The following is an 11,446-nucleotide window of genomic DNA, read 5'->3' as shown; positions in this document are numbered from 1 at the left end:
TTGAGCAGGGTTGGTCTGAATTCGTGTAACCTCTGGTTTCTGAACTTGTCTGATGGCAGGGGGTTCACTGGGATAGAACAACTCAGTGCAGCTCAGTCTCTGCTTTCTCCAAGAGCTTTCTCAAGGCTGATGCTGCCCCTGTGGGCAGATCAATCAAGAGAAGATGCAGGACTCTAAGTGTATGACTTGTCATTTTCTTCCTTGAATGCCATGACAATCCTATAGACCCTTCCCCCCAAACCACTGTCTTCTTCTTGCAATGCACATCCTCTACTTTTTTCCCCACACACCCTTCAGCCCCTGTGAAGCAGTAGCTCTAAAGCAGGGCCAGGGAAATGTGCTTTTGTAGGAATCCCATCCAAAAGGTGCGAATCCCAGCTCTTCTGCTGGACAGCAAGGGCTGTCATCATCATCCTGCACTGGATCAGGAGGACCTGACCTAAGAGGCAAAGGACAGTGACTGTGCCACTCTCCTCAGCACTCTCCTGATGGCATCTTGAACTCTGCTGTAATGCAAGAACAACCTCGAGTGAGTGGAGTGATTTCAGCTGAGGCATGCAGGCAGACAAATGTAGAAACCAGAGGATACAGGCAAATCACACCACGCCTTCTCAAAGCAAACCTGTGTTGACAATCACTGCACAACTACGCCACATCCAGGCTCCCAGAGACACTGCTGGGTGATCTCTCTGTCCTTGGAAATCTTGGGGGAACATCTGGAGAGTGAAGAGATATCAGTGTGGCTGAGTTGAGACCTTCTCATCAAAGTGATGAACAACAGGGAACTACACAAGCAGTGCAAGCAGGAACAGGTTACCTGGGAACAGTATAGGGACGCTGCCTGGTTGTGTAGGCTTGGGCCATGAAAGCCATCAGACAGCAGTATATTAACTTGGCCAGGGAAGCATAGAATAACAAGAAGGGCTTCTGTAGGTCTGTCATCCAGAAGAGGAAGGTTAAAGAAAGCATATCCCCACTGATGAACAAAAATGATGACCTCATAGCAACAGATGAGGAGAAGATTGAGGTACTCAATAAAATTTTGTCTCCATCTTCACTGACAATCCCTCTCCTCACTGCTCTAGGGTCAATGGCCAAGAGGATGGGGACCAAGGGTGTAAAGTCCTTCTCACTGTAGGGGAAGATCAGGTTTGTGACCACCTGAGGAACCTGAACGTATATAAGTCTATGGGATCTGATGAGATGCATCCCAGAGTCCTGAAGACTCTGGCTGATGTGGTGGTTAAGCCACTCTCCATGATATCTGAAAAGTCATGGCAGCCAGAATAAGTCCCTGGTGACTGGATGAAGGGCAATATTTTGACCATTTTTCAAAAGGGTAGAAAAAATGACCCTGTAAACTACCAACCTGTCAGCCTCACCTCTGTGCCTGGGAAGATCATGGAACAGATCCTCCTAGAAGCTATGCTAAAGCATAAGGAAAGCAGGGAGGTGATTCAAGAACACCAGCATGGCTTCAGCAGGGGCAAGTCCTGCCTGACCAACCTAGTTGCTTTCTACAATAGGTGACCACATGAGTGGACACTGGAAAACCAATGGATGTTGTCTACGTGGACATCGATGAAGCCTTTGAAACAATCCCCCACAACACCCACCTCTCTAAATTGGAGAGATACGGATTTGATGGGTGGTCTGCTTGGTTGATAAGGAATTGGTTGGATGGTTGAATTCAGAGAGTAGTGATCAACGTTTTGATGTCCAGATTGAGATTCATGACAAGTGGTGTCCCTCAGGGGTCTGTACTGGGAACAGTGCTGTTTAATGTTTCCATTCATGAGATAGACAGTGAGATTGAGTGTACCCTCAACAAGTTTGTGGATGACACCAGGTTGAGTGCTGCCATTGTCACAAAAGAAGGACTGTAAATCATCCGTAGGAACCTGGAAAACTGGAGAAGTGGAGCTGTGTGAACCTCATGAGGTTCAACAAGGCTACATACAAGGTCCTACACCTGGGTAAGGCAATCCGTAGTTTCAATAGAGGATGGGAGATGTGATTGGCACCAGCCTTGCTGAGAAGGGCTTGAGGTGCTGAGTGATGAGAAGCTTGACATGAGCGGACAACGGGCACTCACAGTCCAAAAGGCCAGACATGTCCTGGGCTGCATCAAAAGAAAGGATTCTGCCCCTCTACTCTGCTCTTATGAGACTACCTGGACTCCTTTGTCCAGGTATCCTCAATATAATATTGTCTGGAATCCTCAATATAACCAGGACATGGAACTGTAGGAGTGAGTCTAGAGGAGGCTACAAGGATGATCAGAGGGCTGGATCACCTCTGCTATGAGGACAGACTGAGAGAGTTGGGATTGTTCAAATTGGAGAAGAGAAGGCTCCAGGGAGGCCTTATAGTGGCCTTCCAGTAACTGAAAGGGCTACAGAAAAGCTGGGAATGGGCCCTTTAAAAGGACCTGTAGTGTTAGGACAAGGGGAGCTGGGGCTGACTTTAAGCAGAAGGGGGAAGGTTTAAACTAGATATTAGGAAGAAATTCTTCACTACAACGTTGGTGGTGAACTGACTCAGGTTGTGCAGAGAAGCGATGGCTGCTCCATCCGTGGAGGTGTTCAAAACCAGACTGGAAGGGCTTTGAGCAACCAGATCCAGTGGGAGGGGAGTCAAAACAGTATGGGCTTAAAGGTTGTTTCTGACATAAACCATTCTGTGATTGCATGAAAAGGATGAGTCAAAGTCACAGGCTGGGATGCAGCAGAACTTTAATGAGTCAAAAGAGTACAATGAAGCTATCTGAGTGGAGGCCACGGTGCAGGGAGCATGAAAAGCCAGAAAGGAGTTTTCACTTCATGACTGTGGCAGAGGTGCCACCGGGTGTCCATGTGCCTGTCCCCAGGTGGGAGCAGGGCCAGCAGGTCCTCCCTAGGCTGGCTTGGTGGGGCTCACAGCACAAGGGGAACACAAGAGAACAAGGACACAACAGGGAAAGGAGAGAGTGGCAGAGGAGAAAGGCAGGCATCGGCTGTGCTTTGGGAGAGCCCAGGCTGGCCCCGTCCTTTTGAAAGGGGTGCTGGGGTTGCTCAGCCCCTCTCAAAGCAACAAGCCCATGCTCCGTCCCTAGTGCAGGACCATCTTGGGATCTTCCCAAGGGCCACAACCAGCAGCTTTAGCAAGGGAAGCGCCTCCTGCCACAGTAGCGGCTGCCGAAGCCGGTGAGGTCAAAGCCCCCAGAGTTGATGGGCACTCCTGCATCGCTGAGGATGCTGCCAACAGCAGCAGCGGTGGAGTTTCCTACAGCGGTGTTCTGTGGGAAGGAGCTGAGGATGGGTCCGGGCAGGGTCACCACCACGGGAGAGGGCTCGATGATAACCCTGGAGTCCTGGCACTGCCTGAAACAGGGCTCGTTGCAGCTGTTGGCCAGTGGGGTCGGGCCACAGGGCTGGCAGGGCAGGCACGTGTTGTAGCAGGACATGGCTTGTGGCTGGAGCTGCACCTGGAAAGAGAAGCAGGGGAAACAGAGCATGAGGGGTGGGTCAGGAGCAGCCTGTCACTCCACCACAATGAGGAAAGTCCACCAGCATGAGACGAGATGTGGAGCTGCTGGAGCCCATCTTTTTCACTTTCCATGCAGCCCAAAGGAGCCCTTCCAGGCGGGATGAAGCCCAGGCAGATCCCTACCTACCCACAGCTCAGAGGACAGCTCAGTCACACCAAGACTCAATCTCACATCTTCTGCCCCTTTCCGTCTCCCCTGACAAGCACACCCAAACCAAAATATGGTACCAATGTAGCAGGTATGAGTTGAGAAATCCAGCAGAGAAAGAGGAGGAACGGGAAGAAAAAGAGGGGAGACAGGGCTTCAGACTCACCTTGTTCAGAAGAAGATGGAGATGAGAGGAGTGGGTGAGAAGGTGAGGAGAACGGCCTGCTCTTATACTGTTCTGCACTGCCCCAGGCCCACACTCACTGCACAACAGGCAGTAATTTTCCAGCAGAGTCACCTCTAAAACAAAACGGCCTCCCTGATGGCACAAGGTTGGATTTTGCTGTCCATCATCCCTGCAATTCCATTTCCTAATTTCTTACATGCTTGGTCTGCATTGCAGGCTCCTTTCATGTACTGGGAAGAGAGGCCCAAGCATTTCCTACTCAGAGTCATGTCCCTTTGGGCAAAAGATGACTTGTAAGTAGTTGTGAGTTCCCGACCAAGCAGGAGATTTTGGCTTGGGGAGAAGGGGCTGTAGGACTGTCATGGCTATTGAGGAAGACAAATGACAAGTCATACACCTGGAAAGGAAGCACCTCTTGCAGCAGAACAGTCTGGGAACTGGGCTATGCTTCAGGTCTCAGCTTCCTGGCAAAACAGACCAGGCTGTGTTGAGAAGCTCTTTTGAATAAGCTCCATGGAGTTAAAGAAATATTTCCCATCTCCCATCAGTCTGGACTCATTCCTAGTTCCCAGGCCATATGTCTTCTCCCGGCATCAGAGTGTCAGCATAACCCTTTCTGATGCCCCAGAGAGTTCCTCTGCCTGGACAATAACCCAACACTTTTGGCTGCGTAAGGCTGCCATGACCCTGCTGTGCCACACAAGTGAGGATGCTCAGGGAAGGGATGTCCTCATGAAAGGCCTTGGGTACAAACCCAGCCTTCAGACCACATCAAGGAGGTGATGAAAAGGTCTGAGTTCCCTTCTGGGCAGGGTAGCTCCATGAAATCCATCCTCAAGCACTGGGCTGTACCAAGGTACACAACTCCTGGCAGACCCGAAGGCCATTGCTCTCAGCTTGACCTCCTTGGCCACAGCTCAGGTGCTTTGCACAACAGTCCTCATGTTTTGGGCAACTGGATAGGCATCTGGGTGTGGTGTTTGTCAGGGTCTAAAGTGTGTGGCCAAAGCACGTGGTGGTCTGGGGAGAGAGGGAAAAAGAAGGCCCTGTCTGAGTCCCAACCCGTCGCTCAGGTAGTGAGGAGGGACTCGACTCCTCAGGGGCTGATGAAGAATCACAGAGTTCAGAAAGGCAACGTTCTCCTTCCACAAGGCTGGTGAGGGCACCGGTTGGGAACTCTCTGAGACTGACAAGGGAGGCCACAACTTTGCCAAAGAAACCATTAGATTTCTCCCCAGAAGCAGAAATTTCCCTTGGGTGAAGGCATTTAAAAGCAGCAGCACAGCCCAACTACTTCTGGAAGCAACGACCACTGAGTGCTGGAGTGAGCAGGGATGCAGGAGGGGAGGGGGAAGGATGCAGCGCATCCTTAGGCACAGGAGCCTTGGGGCACCCAGGAGAGGCCTCAGTCAGTGGGAAGAAATGCTCACTCTCCTCAAAGGGGGCACAAAACAACCACAGCAGATCCCCCACCACCCATGTCCAAAGTCTGCACAGGACTCTTCCAGCCCCTGGGGGCCCCTCTTCTGCCTGTGTTGTCGTGATTCTGCCTGCAACATTCTTGGGCCTCTCATTGCAGTACTTGAAAGGACCCTCCAAGACCTACTTGTCATTTTAGAAACGAGGAAATGGAATGGCAGCATTGATGCAAACCAGACCACGACCTGTGCCAACAGGGAGGCTGTTTTGCTTTGGAGGTGACTCTGCAGGAAAATTACTGCCTGCATGCAGTGAGTGTGGGCCTGGGGAGGTGCAGGAGCAGTATAAAAGCAGGCCCTTCTCCTCACTCTCTCATCCACTCCTTTCGCCTCCATCTCCTTGGGAACAAGGTGAGTCTGAAGCTCTTTCTCCTTCTCATCTTCCTCCTGTGCAATTCTCAGCCCATACTGCCCCATTTCTTTCACCATGGGTCTTGGAACTGTTTGGTATGGGAAAGTGGGGGGAATAGGTTTTTGCATCATGAGAAGCTGAGGCTTGTCTGTGGTGTCTCCTGAGTGATGGGCTTGGCAACACTAGACAGGACGCATCTGAGAGATAGGAGAAGTGTGTGGGTCTCCCTGCATACCTTCACCTATTGTCTGCAGTTTGTTCCTTGAGTTCCTTGCAGAAGGGATATGGGCTGCTCCTCACTCATCTCCCCTGCTCTACCTCCTCCCTGTTTCTCTCCCAGGTGCAGCTCGAGCCACAAGCCATGTCCTGCTACAACACGTGCCTCCCCTGCCAGCCCTGTGGCCCGACCCCGCTGGCCAACAGCTGCAATGAGCCCTGTTTCAGGCAGTGCCAGGACTCCAGGGTTATCATCGAGCCCTCTCCTGTGGTGGTGACCCTGCCCGGACCCATCCTCAGCTCCTTCCCACAGAACACCGCTGTAGGAAACTCCACTGCCGCTGCCGTTGGCAGCATCCTCAGTGATGCGGGAGTGCCCATCAACTCTGGGGGCTTTGGCCTCTCCGGCTTGTCTGGCTTTGGTGGCCGCTACTGTGGCAGGAGGTGCTTCCCTTGCTAAAGCTGCTGCCCATGGCCCTCGGGAAGTTCCACACGGACACCAAATATGGTCCCACACTAGGGACAGAATGTGGGCTTGTTGCTTTGAGAGGGGCTGAGCAACCCTAACACCCCTTGAAAAAGGATGGGGCTAGCCTGGGCTCTCCCGAAGCACAGCCCATGCCTGCCTTTCCCCTCTGCCACTCTCTCCTTTCCCTGTCATGTCCATGTTCTCTTGTGTCTCCTGGGCTGTGAGTCCCACCAAGCCAGCCTAGGGAGGACCTGCTGGCCCTGCTCCCTCTTGTGGGTCAGGCACATGGACATTTGGTGGCATCTCTGCCACAACCATGATGGGAAGATTCCTTTCTTCCCATTGTGCTCCTTGCACTGTGGCCTCCACTCATAGAATTTCATTGTACTTCTTTCACTCAATAAAGTTCTGCTGCATCCCAGCCTGTGACTTTGACTCATGCTTTCATCTCCAGATTTTCCCCCTATGATGTCCAAGGACAGAGAGTTTACTCAGCTGTGGTTCTGGGAGCAGGGGAGTGGGGTAGTTTTGTAGTGATTTTTGAACAGAGGTTTGCTTTGAGCGAACAAGTTCTCAATTGCCTGTACCCTCTGGTTTCTGTACTTGTCTGCCTGTGTGTGTTGCGTGGGGATTGAACGACCCAATGCAGCTTGGTCACAGCCTCCTCTTTGCTTTCAACATCTTTTCTTTCCTGTGGTGAGCTAATCACTGTGCATAACCCAGTCAGGAAGAGAGGAGATGAAGATGTTACTACACAAGGCAGAGGCAACAGAACCCAGCAGAACCTATCCCAACCGTGGCACTGAGGTTTAGAAGCGTGGGGTGAGAAGATCAGATGGAGAATAAATCTGCAGCCTGGGAACCACATAGGATCATACAGCCACGGCATCTTTGCAAAAGCATTGTCCCAACAGCTGGTCCAAAGGTCCTGTGGTCTTCTAGCCAGTCCAGAGATTCTTTCTGCTATCTTGAGTTTCTGTCAAGAGAGCATTGAGGAGAGCTCCTTGACACAGCTTCTGTCCTAGGATGGGAAGCTGAGCCTATCCTCCTCATTGCTGTCCCTGCCCCCAGTGGGCAGAGGCCATAAAAACCATCCTGAGACTATACAATCAGAGCATAATCAAGTTGATAAGGACCTCCAGAGGCCATTAGGCAGTTCCTCTTGCTCCAAGCTCAGTCATGAGCATCCAGGGACAGTTACCGCACAGCCTCCCCAGTCAATCTGTTCCACTGCTTAATGTTCCTCTTGGGAAACCATTTTCCTCCTATCCAATCAAAACTCTCACCTTTCATCATGAGAGCAGTGTTTCAATTCCTACAACCACACGCCGCCACAGCACTGAGCCTAGATCTGTCTTGTGGGAGAGTTTAGCTACTCCGAAGCTAATCTTTGTTCTGCCACAAACTGTTTTCTTAACACTCAGAGAGTCCAGTCTCCTAAACGTCTCTTACCCATCCAAGGACTCAAACGTCCTCAGCATCCTGGACATCCTCTACTGAACTCACTCCACTCAGTCACATTCATTCTTGTATTTCCTGGCCAGTTTCCCAGAATGTGATGCTGGTAGTGCAAAGCAGCTGAGGTGTGGGAGTGTGGGCAAGAAGGTCAAGCTGAGAGCAGTGGCTGTTGGGACTAGCAGGAGCTGTGTATTTGGGTACAGCCCAAAGGCGGATGATGGTTTTTATGGGAGAGACATGGAGCTTCATTGCTTGCAGGGGAATTCTGCCCTGTGTAGTACACAGGTCTGTAAACAGTACATACTCCTGGTTTGGCCTCACACCAAAAGGTTGAACCACAACTGATCCAAAATCAGAATGTGCTGCCAAGAGTAGCAAGAGTCTGCTGAAGAAGCATGACTGCTGAAGGCATTGCCTCCCATGCTGGGACACATCCCATCTGCCTCCATGTCCGCAGGGCAGGGAAGTTCATCACCTCCTTGATGTGGTCTGAAGGCTGGGTTTGTATCCAGGGACCTTCTGAGCACATCCCCTCCCTGAGCATCCTCAGGCGTGTGGCACTGCAGGGTCCTGGCAGCAGGGTCCTGGGAAGCTGGAGAAGGTTCCTTACCCATCCAAAGGTGTTGGATTTTACCCCAGGCAGAGGAATCCCCTGGGGCCAGGGCAAGGGTCATGCTAAAGCCTTAATGCCAGGAGAAGACATATGGCTTGGGAGCCAGGAATAAGTCCCAGTTGGTGGGGGACTGCAAACTTTCAGTCCCTCTATGGAGCTTACTGATGAGAGCTCCTCACCACAGCCTTGTACCTTTGGCCAGAAGGTTGAAGCCTGTGTGTCCAGTCCCTTCTACAGGCCAAGCATCTTCTCAAGGTTTATTCTGCCTCTGAGGGCAGATCAGTCTAGAGGAGGTTCAGGACTCTAAGGCTGTACCACAGTTCAGTTCACAGTGTATTCTACTGCAAGAGGTGCTTCCTTTTCAGGCCTAGGGCTTGTCATTTGTCTTCCTTGAATGCCACGACAATACCACAGCCAGTTTGCCCCAGGCTACATCCTCGACCTGCAATGTGCATCCTCTACTTCCCTTCCCACACATCCTTCAGACCACGACAAGCTGCAGACCAAAACTGGGGCCAGGGAAAGGTGCTTCTGCAGGAACTCCGTCCAAAGAGGTGTGACTGACAGCTCTGCTCCTGGAAACTGAGGGCCATTGTTAACATCCTGGGAAAGATAAGCAGGGCCTGAGGTAGGAACGCAGATACTGTCCCACTCTGCTAGCACTCTCCGGATGGCCTCCTGAACCCTGTTCTAATGGAATAACGACTGTGATGAAGTGAATCTCAGAAGAGTGTGTCCAGGGATGTGAGGGTATTTAAGCCCTTGTTTGGGAAGAAGAGGTTTAGGAGACTGGGCTCTCTGAGTGTAAAAAGAAACTTTGAAGGGAGACTAAAGACCAGTTTGGAGTAGCTATGATGAGGTTCTATGCAAGACAGATAAAGGCAAACAATGGGCTAGTGTTTTCTTGGAGGATTCAAAACATTAGGCTCATGCAGGAAGATGAGAGGTTTGGACTCAATACAAAGAAAATGGCTTTCCCCAAGAGGAGCATTAAGCAGTGGAACAGGTTTCCTGGGGAAGCTGTGCAGTAACCGTCCTTGGATGCTCATGACTGAGCTTGGAGCAAGGGGAACAAAGTAATTGCCTCTGGAGGTCCTCCTCAACTTGATTATGCTCTGATTGTATGGTTCCACCATGGCCTTTCTGGCCTCTGCCCACTGGAGATAGGGACAGCAATGAGGAGGAGGAGCTCATCATCCTAATCTGAGGACAGAAGTTGTGTGAAGGATCGCTTCTCAACTCTCTCTGCTCAGAAATTCAAGCCTGCCAAAAGCACCTCAACATGAGCTAGAAGAACACAGGACCTGTGGACCCCAGCTACAGGGACAATGTTTTCCCAAGGGTGCAGTGGCTGTACGTTCCCAAGCTTTTCTCAGGCATTTGTTTTCCACATAGTCTTCTCCTCATCCTGCACCTCTAAGCCCCAATGCTATAGTTAGGACAGGTTCTTCTAGTCTCTCTGGGAGGCTGTTGCCTCTGCCTTGTCAGTAACACCTTCATCCCTCCACCTCCTGACTGCTTGCTGCATGGTCCTGAGCTCACCGAGGCAAAGAAAAAGTATTGAGAGAAAAGAGGAGGCACTGACTGAGCTGCACTGGGTTGTTCTATGCCCGTGGACCCCAGGCAGGCAGACAAGTGTGGAAACCAGAGGGTACGGGCAATCCATACCAAGCCTGAAAAGGAATATCTGCAAAGGAAAACATGAGTCAAAGTCATGGGCTAGGATGCAGCAGGACTTTATTGAGTGAAAAGACTACAATGAAGTTATCAGAGTGGAGGCCCTATTGCAGGGAGCACAAAGGGTAGAAAGAAGTCTTCCCGTCATGGCTGTCACAGAGATGCCACCATGTGTCCATCTACCTGCCCAACAGAGGGTGCAGGGCCAGCAAGTCCTCCCTAGGCTGGCTTGGTAAGATACACAGCCCAAGGGGAGCACAAGAGAACAAGGACACGGGAGGGAAAGGAGAGAGTGGCAGAGCAGAAAAGCAGGCATGGGCTGTGCTTTGTGAGAGCCCAGGCTGTACCCATCCTTCTGCAAGGGGTACAGGGGTTGCTCAGCCCCTCTCAAAGCTACAAGCCCATGCTCTGTCCCCAGTGTGGGACCATCTTGGGAGTTCATGGGGACTTTCCCCAGGGCCATGGGCAGCAGCTTTAGCAAGGGAAGCATCTCCTGCCACAGTTGCGGCCACCAAAGCCAGACAAGCCGGAGAGGCCAAAGCCCCCGGAGTTGATGGGCACTCCTGCATCGCTGAGGATGCTGCCAACGGCAGCGGCGGTGGAGTTTCCGACAGCTGTGTTCTGTGGGAAGGAGCTGAGGATGGGTCCGGGCAGGGTCACCACCACAGGGGAGGGCTGGATGACAACCCTGGAGTCCTGGCACTGCCTGAAACAGGGCTCATTGCAGCTGTTGGCCAGCGGGGTCGGGCCGCAGGGCTGGCAGGGCAGGCATGTGTTGTAGCAGGACATGGCTTGGGGCTGGAGCTGCACCTAGGAGAGAAACAGGGAGGAAGTAGAGCAGGGGAGATGAGTGAGGAGCAGCCCATATCCCTTCCACAAGGAACCTAAGGAATGAACTACAGATAAGAGATGCAAAAACTTCTACTTTCTCTCAGAAGAGCCGTGTCAAGAGTTACCAAGCCCAGCAAGATACCTGAAAAGACCATCGCTCAGGAGACACCTCAGAGAAACTTCAACCTCAATGCATACAATACCTTTTTTTCTCCTCCTACACATATCAGGCAGTTCCAAGATCCAGGGTAAGACAAAGGGGCCAGGATTGATCTGAAAGAAGCCAAAGCAGGAGAAGTAGGAGAAAGAGCTTAAAACTCACCTTGTTCCCAAGGAGATGGAGGCAAGAGGAGTGGATGAGAAAGTGAGGAGAAGGGCCTGCTTTTATACTGCTCCTGCACCGCCCCAGGCCCACACTGACTTCATGCAGCCAGTAATATTCCTGCAGAGTCACCTCCAAAGCAAAACAGCCTCCCTGTTGGCACAGGT

General features: G+C 51.7%; 3 protein-coding genes across 3 annotated transcripts; 1 reads left to right on the top strand and 2 right to left on the bottom strand.

The window, feature by feature from the left end:
* Positions 1-3,139: 3,139 nt before the first annotated feature.
* Positions 3,140-3,445, bottom strand: LOC138731038 (feather beta keratin-like). Its single transcript, XM_069876730.1, has one exon. The coding sequence runs from the start codon at positions 3,443-3,445 to the stop codon at positions 3,140-3,142; it is 306 nt and encodes a 101-aa protein (XP_069732831.1).
* Positions 3,446-3,857: 412 nt separating this feature from the next.
* LOC138731037 (feather beta keratin-like) lies at positions 3,858-6,733 on the top strand. Its single transcript, XM_069876729.1, has 3 exons — positions 3,858-3,884; positions 5,540-5,692; positions 6,034-6,733. The coding sequence occupies exons 1-3, from the start codon at positions 3,858-3,860 to the stop codon at positions 6,367-6,369; spliced, it is 516 nt and encodes a 171-aa protein (XP_069732830.1). The 3' UTR covers positions 6,370-6,733.
* Positions 6,734-10,485: 3,752 nt separating this feature from the next.
* LOC138731314 (feather keratin 1-like) lies at positions 10,486-11,304 on the bottom strand. Its single transcript, XM_069877166.1, has 2 exons — positions 11,280-11,304; positions 10,486-10,936 (listed from the first exon to the last, which is right to left on the bottom strand). The coding sequence occupies exon 2, from the start codon at positions 10,913-10,915 to the stop codon at positions 10,601-10,603; it is 315 nt and encodes a 104-aa protein (XP_069733267.1). The 5' UTR covers positions 10,916-10,936; positions 11,280-11,304; the 3' UTR covers positions 10,486-10,600.
* Between the last annotated feature and the right edge of the window lie 142 nt (positions 11,305-11,446).

This window comes from Phaenicophaeus curvirostris, chromosome 26 (assembly GCF_032191515.1).
Source record: "Phaenicophaeus curvirostris isolate KB17595 chromosome 26, BPBGC_Pcur_1.0, whole genome shotgun sequence".
In the NCBI taxonomy this organism is placed as follows: Eukaryota; Metazoa; Chordata; class Aves; order Cuculiformes; family Cuculidae; genus Phaenicophaeus; species Phaenicophaeus curvirostris.
The sequence above is the reverse complement of the archived record's forward strand: the minus strand, read 5'-3'. Positions and strand labels throughout refer to the sequence as shown.